Source organism: Trachurus trachurus (assembly GCF_905171665.1).
Source record: "Trachurus trachurus genome assembly, chromosome: 23".
Classification (NCBI taxonomy): Eukaryota; Metazoa; Chordata; class Actinopteri; order Carangiformes; family Carangidae; genus Trachurus; species Trachurus trachurus.
Genome location: NC_139912.1, coordinates 856,347 through 869,649, shown reverse-complemented (window position 1 = coordinate 869,649; position 13,303 = coordinate 856,347). Strand labels below are relative to the sequence as shown.

Genomic DNA, 13,303 nt, shown 5'->3' with positions numbered 1-13,303 from the left:
AAAAATTGGAAACAAAACAAAAAAAACAGTAGAGATTTTATCTAGTAATATGGACCATAATCTTTTCCATAAGTCTGGATGTCTTCAAAGCTTTCTTGTTTTTACAAATGTTAGTCATAAAAAGATTTAAGTTCCACCTAAGATAAAGTTTCATTTGGCGTGGACTGGAGAAATCTGGCTTTGTGTATGTGGAATTTACCCAACAGACACAGCAATTTTATTACGTTATTAACTTCCTTATTTTTGCATTCAACATTTAAGAATAAGACCATAATTTTAGTAAAACTTTATTAGATTCCCAAATCAATAAAGACATTTGAGTCCATCAGATCTAAATCAATTAATGAATTCATTACAGGGATAATATCTATGTAAGACTTTAATATGTATTTCTTTAACTTTATTGGGGACAAAAGGAGCCTCAGACTCTCAGGGCGTTTTCACACCTGACCATTTGTTCCGAAACAGGGAGCGTTTACGTCATATATCGGTTCGTTTGGTCAGATGTGAACACAGCAATCGCGCTCGATGCGGAACAAAACAAGCGGGCCGAGATCGCTTGGGAGAGGCGGTCTCGGCTCGTTTCCATCCGAGCCCTGGAGCGGTTCGTTTGTAGTGAGAACGCAACCGACACATGTATCGGAACAAATTGACTGGTTACCTGGCAACCGGAGGAGGAGGACCACGGGCAACTGCCCCAAAAACATAATGGAGCATCAGCAGCGTGTCGTCTTGGCCTTTTCATAATGTACACAAAACAGGAAAGCCGGTGGCAAAAAGAAAAGAAAGACACAAACTCTATGAGTCCACCAGCCTTTCCAAGCTGACCCGCGGCGATCAGCACCGGGCAGAGCTCCGCAAACAACCCCTATAACTAGTCATGCTACGCTGCCCGTTTACTAGAAGAAAAAAAGAGTCAAAAAGGGTGTGTTAGAGCAGTGGTTCTCAACCTTTTTGAGTCGTGACCCCCAATTTCACATGTACTGCTGTCCCCCCCCCAACACACAAACACACACACGCCGGTGTGAACGCATGATGGATAAAGCGCAGCGCTGTCCGCGGTGGTTTTTTTTTTTTTTGCCTTTTTAGTTCTTGATCCCTGCACTGAAAAAATCAATTGGCTGCTGTAGTTTTGTCTCCATGGCCAATGTTTCGACCTTTGTTCTTCTGCCCATCAGGGCAAAAGAACAAAAAAGTGACGGAGTTTAAATAGATGCGGGTGGCGAGTTGATGCGGTGTCCACACACCCGGACTGGTTTATGTGACATGCGAGGACCTGTCGGTGCAGGAGCGAGTGGAGCGTGGATGCAAGCCAATCTCCTTCAACCATGCACGGAAAAGGGGAATGATAAGAAAGGTTTTCCTAATTTATTAAGAAACAATGCCCAGGTCAGCAATGCATGCCAAGAAACATGTCGTTCATTCGTCCCCTCCAGTCACATCGACTGGGGTCCCTGTCTCTCTCTCTCTCTCTCTCTCTCTCACGGGCAGTGACACGCTCTGTCATTCATTCACGTGTCAGCACTGAGACAGCGGACAGCACGCTTGGTCACACATAGGCTATAAGGCTAATAATAATAATAGGCTAATAATAATAATAATGTAGCAGCCTATTAGACTTTTGTAGCTATAGCACATTATAGGCACACTTCAAGGTCTCGCCCCAGCCATAAACCAGTCAGCTTGGGCATTTTTTTTAATTGAACTTCAACTAAATAGGCTACTCGTCTGCCCAAATATTAATAAGAAATTGAACCTCCTCACTACTGCAAGTCAGCCCGCGGTTCATTGTTGCCATTGTTGCTGATCAGCTGATGGGGTGTTGTTAGGGCCGTTGCTATGGCGCTGTTCCACAGCGCAAAGCGCTGTACCGCTTTAGAATCATGCAATGTGAACACAAACGGCCCAGAAAAAAGAACGCAACAGTTGTATCGGTTTAGTTGCTGAATCGGAACAACTGCAGGTGTGAAAACGCCCTCAGTGTTTGTGAACTTGAACTTCTTGACGTTGAGTAAAGTTAAATTTTTGTCTTTTAAAGGCGGCGACGACGACTCGGACAACGACCACGAAGCGTTTCCTGACGACATCCCAGCAGAGTTTGGTGGTGGAGAAGTCATACAAGCAGGTTGGATGGATGGATAGATAGATAGATGTGTGTGTGTTTAGAAACATGTTAACTAGCGCGATAGGGGCCCCCCAGGCTGAGGCAGACAGAAACGTGGAGAAAAAGAGCGATTTTCTGCCTCTGCACTGGTCTCACATTTAGGCTTACTGTGACAAAACGGTAACTCCTATCAGAACAAAACACAGATCATCATCACTGTAAGGACTTCATGAACGATTTGGTACGATTTGGTGTTTCTACAGTAAATATTTAGCAGAAACGTGCGCGTTTAAAACATCGGTCCGTTCTGCTTCTCTCAGAAAATCTTTGTATTGGAGTCAATGAGGAGCAGAGACAGACGTGGCCGCACTTAGAGGCTGATAATTCAAATTCTGTAAGTCTCTCTGAAATTTTGAGCACATGATGAGAAACAGAACAAGTTTGTCTTCAACTTAGGAAAAAATCACGTGTGTAGAGTGTAAATTGTGGCCGGGCCGAGTGTGGAAAGAGGAAAAATCTGGAATTTTTCGGAGCTCTCTCCCACTCTAACCGATGATGTCACGCGCTCTGAACATTCCGTGCAATACACACCCATTATAATCTCATCATTTCTCCAAAAATGATCATGGTCATTGATCAGGGATTGATCAAAAACTATATGACCTATCAAAACGTGGATTAATACGCCAATACACAAGACTTGTGTCTACTGTTTAAAGTTTAAATGAAGTCTCTCGGTGAAAGTATGCCTGAGCAGTAGACGTTTGTTAAACTCCAATGATTTGTTAGTTTTCTGACCTTCTCCCATTCATTCTCTATGGAGTTCTGTTCTGTTGATCTGTTATAACTCACCTGAGGCTGCGACAGGTGAGTTCACGGATCAGAGCTACACAGGTGAGATGATGAATAATGACGTGTGTGTTTTTGTGCGTCTGTGTGTGTGTGTGTGTGTGTGTGTGTGTTTCTCTGTGTGTGTTTGTGCAGATGACCAGAGAGACGAGCTGAACTACGAGGACCTCGTGAAGCTGCGAGTGGTTCGTCCTCAACACACACAAACACACTTCACCTGTGCTGTGCTCTTATTGTGAAAGGTGGTGGCTCTTATTGTGAAAGGTGGTGTGACTTCCTGTGTGTGTGTGTGTGTGTCTGTGTGTGTGCAGGAGCAGCTGGTGGTGAACAGCCAGGGCTACACTCAAGAGACGGCGCTGTCCCGACGGGTCAAAGAGTGGGAGGAGATGATCCGTCCTGAGCTCGACATGCAGGTGACGGCAATCGTAAATTTATGAGAATAAAGTCGTAAATTTCCTACGAGGAAAAAAGTCATAACATTACGAGAATAAAATCATAACATTACATGAATAAAGTCGTACATTTACGACTTTATTCTCGAAGTTTGTGAATTTTTTTATTTGTCAATGTGGCCCTAATACTCCGTCGTATGAATCAGCATTCACTCTAATGAATGCTGAATCAGCATTCACTCTAATGAATGCTGAATCAGCATTCACACTAATGAATGCTGAATCAGCATTCACTCTAATCAAGGGTTTTGGTTTCTAGGGATTCTGACGTATTAAACCCGACTGGGTGATGAAAAACTGAATCCAACATTTTCAATAATATATATATATTTTTTTAAATCTATTTTTGGTTTAGGGGGACTTTAATAATGTGACGCATTAACAGAATTAAAAATTGTTTTGTTTTGTTTTCCAGGAGGAGCGTGCGGTGTTCGACATCCACGACTATGGCGACCGGATCGTCGGAGCGCTGAGCGGCGTCGGGCAGCACCGCTCCTTCTCCTCCATCGTTCACGGGCTGGACAACTTTGAAGCCTGCAAGTATCTGCTGGCCTCGCTGCAGCTGGTAAATCCCACGCTCCCTGAACTACACACACACACACACACAGGCTGACCGCTCAGTTTAGTCTCGCTAATTTGCATATATATCAGAACAGAAATCTGAACAATGGATAAAGCTGCTTTGTTTTATTTAGTTGACATATTAGAGTCTTTAGTTTTTCCAGAGGAGGATTGTGGATATCTCTTTCTATCACTCTGTAAATGAGAAAATACTGTCACCAGCCCTTTAAAACATCTAATGTCTCCATGTTTGTAGTAATAAAATGTTGTATAAATGAGGCTGTGAATGATATATCAACAATCCCCTCTGTAAAAACCTTCAGAATATAGAAAGGGATCAAAGTGGAAGGTTTGGTGTCTGGAAGTGCTGCTGAAGTGGAGATTTCTAGAGAGGAGTCTGAGTCTGAAAAACTCTTTCTGAGAAAACGGCCTTTAAAGGCCCCATGCTGTGCACTTTTCTCTGGGTTTATTTACCTGCTGATATCCCTAACAAGATGTATCATTGGTTTTGAGTACCTGTGATCTGCTTCATATCGTCTATATTGCCCCTTTCTGTTGCCTCTTTCTGGAGTTCTAACAGGCACAGGTCATTTGGCCAATCAGAAGAGAGAATGAGAACCTCTCCTCTGATTGGCTGACTGTTTTAGAGTGGCATGTGGTCGGGCCAATCACAGGCAAGTAACTGAAACCTAAGCTGCATTCATAGAAATTGAAAAATAACAACTGGTCACGGTGGGCGGAGTTACCTTGTGTGTGACATCACAGAAAGGAGGAAGTGCTATCTGCTCGTCTCAAAGAGAATGTTCGTACAAATGGGCGGTGTGTGTTTCTCCGTTTATGACCAGTTTGATGCATGGGACAGTATATATGTGGCCCAGAGACCTCCCCAAGCATGAAAAAATAACCAAAATCACATTTTTCATGCCATGGGGCCTTTAAAGACTTGGACTGTAAAACTACAGAGATTGTTAATGTCAATCCTACTTTTATCATTTGTTGCTATGATACAAAGGAAATGACATCATTGTTCAAGAGAGAGAGAGCTTTACAATGACACCTGACATGACACGGCTCAGACTAACTCCTGGTGAGTTTAGGAGAAATTTACTGATGAAAAGAAGTAAAATAAAAACTTTGAAGGGATAGTTCACCCAAAATTGAAGTTTCACTCATGATCTCCTCCCCCTCATGTGGACTAAGGGCTGGGAGAAGTTTCAGAGTCCTCCGTGGCTTCTCTGAGTTACAGGGGGTCTCGGCGTAGCAGTGCATGTCCATATGACGGTTGCAAATGGATACCACCTGTCTTCGTAACAAAAAGACACACCAAAAAACATCCAAATACCTCCATGCTGCTCCTATGTAATGTCCCTCTTGTATTGAAGCCCCGGAATGAGAAATTGTCCCGAAAAAAATTAAATGAGTCTATATTTCAAGCTTGTTTTGTAACGGAAGCTTCTCCGCTACAAAACAAGCTTAAAATGTATTTAATTTCTTTCTGAACAATTTCTCATGTTGGGCATTGGGACTCTGAAACTTCTCCCAGCCCTTTAAAGTGGATTTTTTTCTATCATTTCTTTCCACTTTTCTGAAAGAAGACGTGTTAAAGAAGAGAAACAGCCCAAAATCTCAAAGTTGATCAGTGCATGAAGAAACTAGACCAGGAGGACGGAGAGTTTTAGTGGTTTTGAAGCTTTTTTTTGTGCCGTGACATGTGACCGTGTGTGTGTGTGTGTGTGTGTGTGTGTGTGTGTGTGTGTGTGTTGCGTTGCCAGGCCAACGACTACACGGTGGAGATCGACAGCGTGGAGGATCTGGAGCGGAGCGTGGACTCGATGGGTCTGACGCTGCTCAGCACCGACAGGGCCACCGACCGCTTCAAGACCATGACGTCGTCCGCTGCCTCACTCTGACCTTTTCCTCTCTTCTCCTCCTCCTCAGATCATGAACTCTGTAAATGTTTACTCTCTGTTTGTCTCTTCGTCTATGAAATATGAATATTTGTAATAAAAAAAAAATGAGCACGTTGAAAACATTCAAACATCAAACTTCATGGTTCAATTTTTATAAATGTATTCAAGTAACAGTAATAAGTACCAAAGAAATCGAATACTCAAGTTCAACATTTAGTCAAATTGGCCCATTGCCATAATCCCTATAGTCATAGCAGTAGGTTCGTTACCTTTAATTGTCGGTGCAAGCTGTTTTTAGAACGGCGGAGCAGAGCCGTGAGCTGCTCAGAGCTACGCTACGGAGGCTCATTATGGGATTTCTTGGTTTCCCTCATCATCAAACTCATCAAATACACACTCCAACAACTCCACAACGCTCTGGTGGACAAGTTGTGAGCTGCACATTCACCACGCTATGAGATAATAACACAACGTTACCACACAGAGTTGTTTTAGAGGGAAATTCATGTAAAACCACTGATGCACGTTGCCTTCAGGGACAGTTTTTCATCAACAGTCTCTGCATTTCCCTCTGAAACAACTCTGTCTGGTAACGTTGTGTTATTATCTCATAGCGTGGTGAATGTGCAGCTCACAACTTGTCCACCAGAGCGTTGTGGAGTTGTTGGATTGTGTATTTGATGAGTTTGATGAGGGAAACCAAGAAATCCCATAATGAGCCTCCGTAGCGTAGCTCTGAGCAGCTCACGGCTCTGCTTCGCCGTTCTAAAAACAGCTTGCACCGACAATTAAAGGTGATGAACCTTTACTGCTATGACTATAGGGATTATGGCAATGGGCCAATTTGCCCAAATGTTGAACTATCCCTTTAATAGATAAATGATAGATACAGAATACTAGATGTCACTGTTTTCCCCTCATTTCACTGCACCTTTAAATGTTCACAACAGCGATCTATAACGTCCCACTGAGGAGGAAACACAGTGAATGACATGATTGATTATTGATTATTGAACAGAAACATGAACAAACTGAGGCCGGTTGTGTTTTTGCTGCTTTTACTAAATATATTTAATTAAAATGATAAAATAAATAAATAATTTATTTGTACACAGAGAAACACACATCGTCTACACACAAGCTTCAAAACATCAGAACCACGTGTGTGTGTGTGTGTGTGTGTGTGTGTGTGTGTGTGTGTGTGTGTGTGTGTGTGTGTGTGTGTGTGTGTGTGTGTGTGTGTGTGTGTGTGTGTGTGTGAGAGAGAGAGAGTTTAAACAGAAGTATAAAGCACGGACTGGACCTTTAACTCACAGGAGCTCTGACAGAAAGTCTCAAAGATGTTTCACAAAAGTTTCATCACAAAATGTTGAAGTGTTTTGTACAAGCAGGTTAAAGCAGAGGTGATGTCATCAGTAGTTTCACTTAATTGATCTTAATTTCAATTAACTGTGAAATGTTGTGACCTGATTCAAACAAGTTAAAGGGATAGGTCACCCAAAATTCAAATTTTCCTCCGTGGCTTCTCTGAGTTACAGCGGGGCTCCTGTAGGGGAGGAAATATTCATCAATATTAAACAATATCTCCCCAATACGCGTCTTGTCTTTCCGGTGTTAAGATGAGGTTTTCTAAATAAAGTAAAGTAAATACTCATTTAACCTGACTCCATTTAAAAATAACTTTACTCTTAAATATTGGTGGAATTAAAAGTTAATCAATCATTTAAAATATAAACATTTTAATAATCAATTCTGTTGTTAAGAAATCTGGAATCAATCTTAGTTCAGTGATGGTATAGAATTAAAACCACTCAGTGACCTTCTTAACATAGAAGAACAGCCCTGATGCCTGGGTTGAGATATAGCAGTGCATGTCCATATGACGGTTGAGAACGGAGCTCACTTTTCTTCGTAACAAAAAGACACACCAAAAAACATCCAAATACCTCCATGCTGCTCGTATGTAATGTCCCTCTTGTATTGAAGCCCCGACATGAGAAATTGTTAAGAAAATAATTAAATAAGTCTATATTTTAAGCTTGTTTGTAGCGGAAGCTCCCAGTGTCTCAGTTCACTGCTCTGCCTGTGTCTCGATCAACCAGTTTTAATTTATTTAAAAGGGACAGCGTACAGTTAAAACATAAATGTTGCCATTTGATGCACTATACCAGATTGTAGCTTTAAGCCAATTTGCATCTGTAGTCCCTTGGCAGGTCACAAAAATACAAAAATCGTGTGAGATTTGCACAGACACAGTGCTTATAAAAATTTTTTCGGAACAATTTCTCATTTCGGGGCTTCAATACAAGAGGGACATTACATACGAGCAGCATGGAGGTATTTGGATGTTTTTTGGTGTGTCTTTTTGTTACGAAGACAGTTGGCATCCATTTGCAACCGTTATATGGACATGCACTGCTACGCCGAGACCCCCTGTAACTCAGAGAAGCCACGGAGGACTCTGAAACTTCTCATAATGAGATTGAGAAATTTGAATTTTGGGTGAACTATCCCAAAGTTTAAAGTATGGTGGCTGATTTAGGACATTTGTTCTATCTCAGGTTCATTGACGACTGACATCTGGTGCTGCAGTGAGTTTTACAAGAACACAAACCTCAGAAAATCTAAAAAAAAAAAAAAAAGTAGAAAAAGACCAAAGTTTGTTGTTGTGGTGAAGTGAAAGTGAAACGTCAGAGTTGATCTCTGACTCTGAGTCCTTCAGTCTAGTCTGGTCTGGACTCACTGATCCGACCGGACTGGAGATCATCTACATTCATTTAAATCACATCAGCATTGGGTTGAGGAACCAGAACCAGAACCAGAACCAGAACTCTGCAGGTGTGAAACCTCCAACAGGACCAGAGAGGATTTAACCGTCTGCAGGGAAGATCAGAACCAGAAGTTGGCCTTCTTTCATGTAGATTATTCACCATTCGCCGCTCCATACCGGAATATATTGTTTCACTTTATATATATTTTTTATTTTGCAGTTACATATTTACCGAAACTGCATAATTTAGGCTACTAGTTAAAGCAGAAGTAAACAATATTTTTGTGTTAATATAAGTCTTAAATAGTTATATCTTCCGACAGCAATCACTTCTATAGAGTGTTTGGTCTGAAACACGGGTCTGTCAGTCACTCTGCTCTGCTCTGAGCCCAGGAGAAAACTTTCCTTGTATCCTACAACCTTTATCCAATGAGGAGAGAGAACGGCATAAAGGGGCAGTCCTCTCTGTGTGTGCAGCCAAGGGATGCGCCTGAATGTGGTGACGTAGGGACGAGGACCAATAGATCCATGACGAGGGCGGGGGCTGCTAACTCCATCGGCTGAGAAGAAGTTATGGTGCGTTCAAGGCAACTCGTAACTCGTGTTTTTCCGACCTGTGAAGTGGTACCAGTTTGATCTGGTACGAGTTCACGGGTCAGAAGTTACGAGTGGCCGTTATAGTGACTTTCACAGGTAAAACAGGTCGGAAAAACACGAGTGGGTTGCCTGGAACGCTACAAAGTCGTAAGTTGTGACTTGAAGCTGTAATTTACGGTTTCAAAAGCCTGCCTGGAACGCAGCATTAGCCAAAACCACCGGATCATGTTTCAAAGATAAGAATTAAGAATAACAAAAGTTAAGATAAGTGAGTAAAAAACAAAACAAACTCATATCAAATAGAAGGGAAGAGAGAACATTTTTTTGTACATTGAGTAGAGGTCTTTGGCATGTTTGGACTTAATACATTTTAGGGACTTAATATGGAGATGGAATTCATTTAAGACGTATGTGAAGATGGGTGGAGTTTGTAGATATTTGGCTTTGTGAATAAAGAATTTGGCTAAAGGATTAGGAAGACATTTATCGTTAAATCCAATTGTAGCACCGAATAAGTAACAAGACACATGAAAAAGACCGACTTCCTGTTGCGACTTCCTGTTTGGATTGGACCAATGGCGGCACAGCGCCCGTGTCCCTGCAGATTCCTCTCTGTGTTTTATCTGGAGGTTTTTCATCAACAATCTGTCGTCAGTTTGATAAGTTTTGTTAAAACCAGGACAAAACGTCCCGTTAGCGCCTTGTTAGCGCTTCGTTAGCTCGCCAACTCACCACGAGACTCTCAATGTAGCGAAGCGGATGATGTCGGTGTTGACGAACGGCTACCGGCGTTAGCTTAGCTTAGCTTCTACCACATGCATCGACCACTGCAGCGCTGCACTGACACGCTACGGTTGGCTAGCCAACAAGCTAGCCAAAAAGCTAGCAAACAAGCTACCAAAACAAAACACAGACTCTGATGCGTTCATGGCGACGCGGTCACATCGAAACACGGCACAGAAAGAAACGAGAGTTCAAATGTGAAGTAGAAAACTGGCGAGCTGAGAACTTCCAAGATGGCCGCCGGCCGGGACCAGAAGAAGAAGAAGAAGAAGAAGAAGAAGAAGCCCTTTGTACAAACTGAACACATTCTGTTTCTGTGAGTTGAATAAAGTTTTTTTATCGTTCAGAGTTTCTAGACGAAGGTGTTGGGCGGGTTGGCGCTGGTCAGCCACGCCACCTTCTTCTCCTTGGCGTCGCGGTCGAACGCCTCGTAGAGGGCGGCGTCCTTGGCGACCGTCTTGGCGGGGACGTCCACCACGCCCACGTAGTTCTTCTTGGCCATGCGCGAGCTCGCCGTGATGGTGTAGGCGTTGCTACGGTAACACTTCATGGACGACATGCAGAAGGTCTCGCGCATGCCGCGCCGGAAGTTGGCGTTGTAGACGGAGTAGAGCGTCGGCTTGGACGCCGCCGAGCTGAAGGACACGAAGGCCACGGCGGCGAAGAAGAGCAGCGAGCGCCGCCCGTCCGCCCCGCCCGCCTCGCCGCCGCCGCCGCCGGGCCGCCACAGCTGCGCGGCGAAGAACGGCGTCCACGTGAGGAAGAAGACGGAGTTCAGCATGAGGAACATCTTGATGGTCTTGACTTTAGTCCGCGGGACGATGTTGGTGGTGCGCCGCACCGCGTGGCCGTCGCCGCCGATCCTCCAGATGTGGCGCACGACGCGCCGGTAGAACGCCGCCACCAGCGCCGCCGGCACCGCGAAGCCCAGCAGGAGGTGGACCGCGGCGAAGGCCACGGCGCCCCAGCTGCCGTCCGGGAGGAAGAAGTCACAGTGGTCCCCGCCGGCGGACCCGTAGAGGAAGAGGCACGGCGAGACGAAGGCGGCGGCCGACAGCCACGACGCCGCGATCATCTTCTTGGCTTTCTCCCGCGACACCTTGAAGCTGAGCGGGTGCACGATGGTGTAGAAGCGGTCGACGGCGATGGACAGCAGCACGCACACCTGCACACCGGGACACAGGTGCTGCAGGAAGCGCACGGCCCTGCAGGCGGCGGCGCCCAGCGGCCAGCCGCCCCACGCCACCTGCAGCAGCACGAAGGGAGCGCCGCCCACGCTCAGCAGCAGGTCGGCGCACGCCATCGACACCTGCAACGGAAACGATGATGTTTATTTACAAAACAAGGAAAAACACGCACTCTCCAAAAAAACGTTCAAGCTGCCTCCACCTAAAGTCGCTAATTAGCTTAGCTCAAACACTGGAAGTGTATAGGTCAGTGTTTCCCACAGGATTTCAGGAGACCATGGCCGGGGGGGGGGGGGGGTGATGATGGGTCGTTGTTCCGGGGGGGGGGGGGGGGGGGGGATATAGCGCCGCAGCTGAGCAATTAGCGCGATATAGCGCATTTAGCGTGCGCACGTGTCTGTGTATCTATGTGCAGGCAGAGATCAGAGATGGTGTTTTAAATAACCATGCTAGTGTTTCACCAGCTCTCATCTCCGCCAGTCAGCCTCTCAAACTGCCGCCTCGCTCGCGTGCGGGCGCACCGCACGTAGACACACGTGAGGAAAAAAAAATTTTTTGAAATTTTTTTTTTTTTTTTAATTTTTTTTCTTTTTCTGTGAGAGACTGTGGCGGGCCCTAACGAGACTGTGGCGGGCCGCCACAGTCTCTTTAATTAATGGGAAACACTGTAGGTAGTGTTAGCCTGCCTCCACCTAAAGTCACTAATTAGCTTAGCTCAAACACTGGAAGTGTATAGGTAGTGTTAGCCTGCCTCCACCTAAAGTCGCTAATTAGCTTAGCTCAAACACTGGAAGTGTATAGGTAGTGTTAGCCTGCCTCCACCTAAAGTCACTAATTAGCTTAGCTCAAACACTGGAAGTGTATAGGTAGTGTTAGCCTGCCTCCACCTAAAGTCACTAATTAGCTTAGCTCAAACACTGGAAGTGTATGGGTAGTGTTAGCCTGCCTCCACCTAAAGTCGCTAATTAGCTTAGCTCAAACACTGGAAGTGTATGGGTAGTGTTAGCCTGCCTCCACCTAAAGTCATCAGAGAAACTCTTCAGCAACTCTAAAGGGAAACCGGCGGGCCGATCTTCGTCTCAGAGCTACAAAACTCTCCGGTAAGGCATCTTGAGCGGTCAAATGCCGCTAACGGGACGAGATCGGTCAAAACGGAGGGTTCAAGCAAAGACGCTTTATTTTGGTTCAAGCTAGCTACATCGAGGGTAGGTTAGCTTCCTATTTCAAAGTAAAAGCACAAATTCTATCGTCATGGTTTTCTGTATGTAAAGGGCAACGGGTGTTTTATTTTGTGAAAGTAACCGGAAGTGCGTTGGTCACAACGGCTAGCTTAAGTAGCGCCAAATTCGTCCCAACAAAATAGTAAACAGCTGGTATTTAGACAAATTAACGACACACTGCTGATCTAAACGGCTACTTTCTCACCTAAACATGTTTGAAATGTTGATAAAGTGAAATATTTACAGAGTTTAGAGCTAAAATGAAATCAGCTTCTGACTCGGGTAGGAGGCAGGCTAACACTACCTATACACTTCCAGTGTTTGAGCTAAGCTAATTAGCGACTTTAGGTGGAGGCAGGCTAACACTACCCATACACTTCCAGTGTTTGAGCTAAGCTAATTACGGCGATACGGCTCTATCTCCCTTTTTACTGCACGCACAGTGGAAAGGATGGTGTCTATCTCCTGGTCATGGACTCGGGAGTGAGGCAAGACACGAAAAAAAAAAAAAAATGTTGGTGTATCCCTTTAAAGGAAATTTCCACAACAACTCACCACAAAGTAGTTGGTGGTGGACTGCGTGCGGCGGCTGCGGTGGATGACCAGACAGACCAGAGCATTGCCCAGGATGGAGACCAGCCACAGCAGCGCGAACACCAATCCCAGCGCGGCGACTTCGCCTGCAGTCAGCTCATAGGAGGCGGAGGTGGCGGTGGCGTTGGGCGCGGCGGGGGGCGTGGCCGTGGGGGGGGGCGGGGCCTCAGTGGAGTTTTCACTCTGGGAGAAGTTGTAGGACAGGTAAGAGGACCAGCACGGAGAGCGGATGGAGGGGGCGACTCCAACGGTGTTCGACTGCTGGGCGTAAACCAT

At 45.1% G+C, this 13,303-nt stretch overlaps 2 protein-coding genes across 2 annotated transcripts in view; one reads left to right on the top strand and one right to left on the bottom strand.

Moving 5' to 3' along the window:
* ncaph2 (non-SMC condensin II complex, subunit H2) overlaps positions 1–5,975 on the top strand; it is a 37,730-nt gene extending 31,755 nt beyond the window's left edge. The window contains exons 14-18 of the mRNA XM_083999333.1: positions 2,039–2,125; positions 3,089–3,138; positions 3,265–3,366; positions 3,821–3,970; positions 5,739–5,975. Coding sequence (XP_083855459.1) covers positions 2,039–2,125; positions 3,089–3,138; positions 3,265–3,366; positions 3,821–3,970; positions 5,739–5,876 — 527 coding nt within the window. The 3' untranslated portion in view covers positions 5,877–5,975. The remainder of the gene's footprint in view (positions 1–2,038; positions 2,126–3,088; positions 3,139–3,264; positions 3,367–3,820; positions 3,971–5,738) is intronic.
* A 4,403-nt stretch (positions 5,976–10,378) lies between these two features.
* On the bottom strand, positions 10,379–13,303 carry gpr19 (G protein-coupled receptor 19; the record flags this gene model as incomplete). The annotated part of the gene is made up of 2 exons (XM_083999332.1): positions 10,379–11,335; positions 12,989–13,303. 2 exons carry the CDS (start codon positions 13,301–13,303, stop codon positions 10,379–10,381), a joined length of 1,272 nt encoding a protein of 423 aa, XP_083855458.1.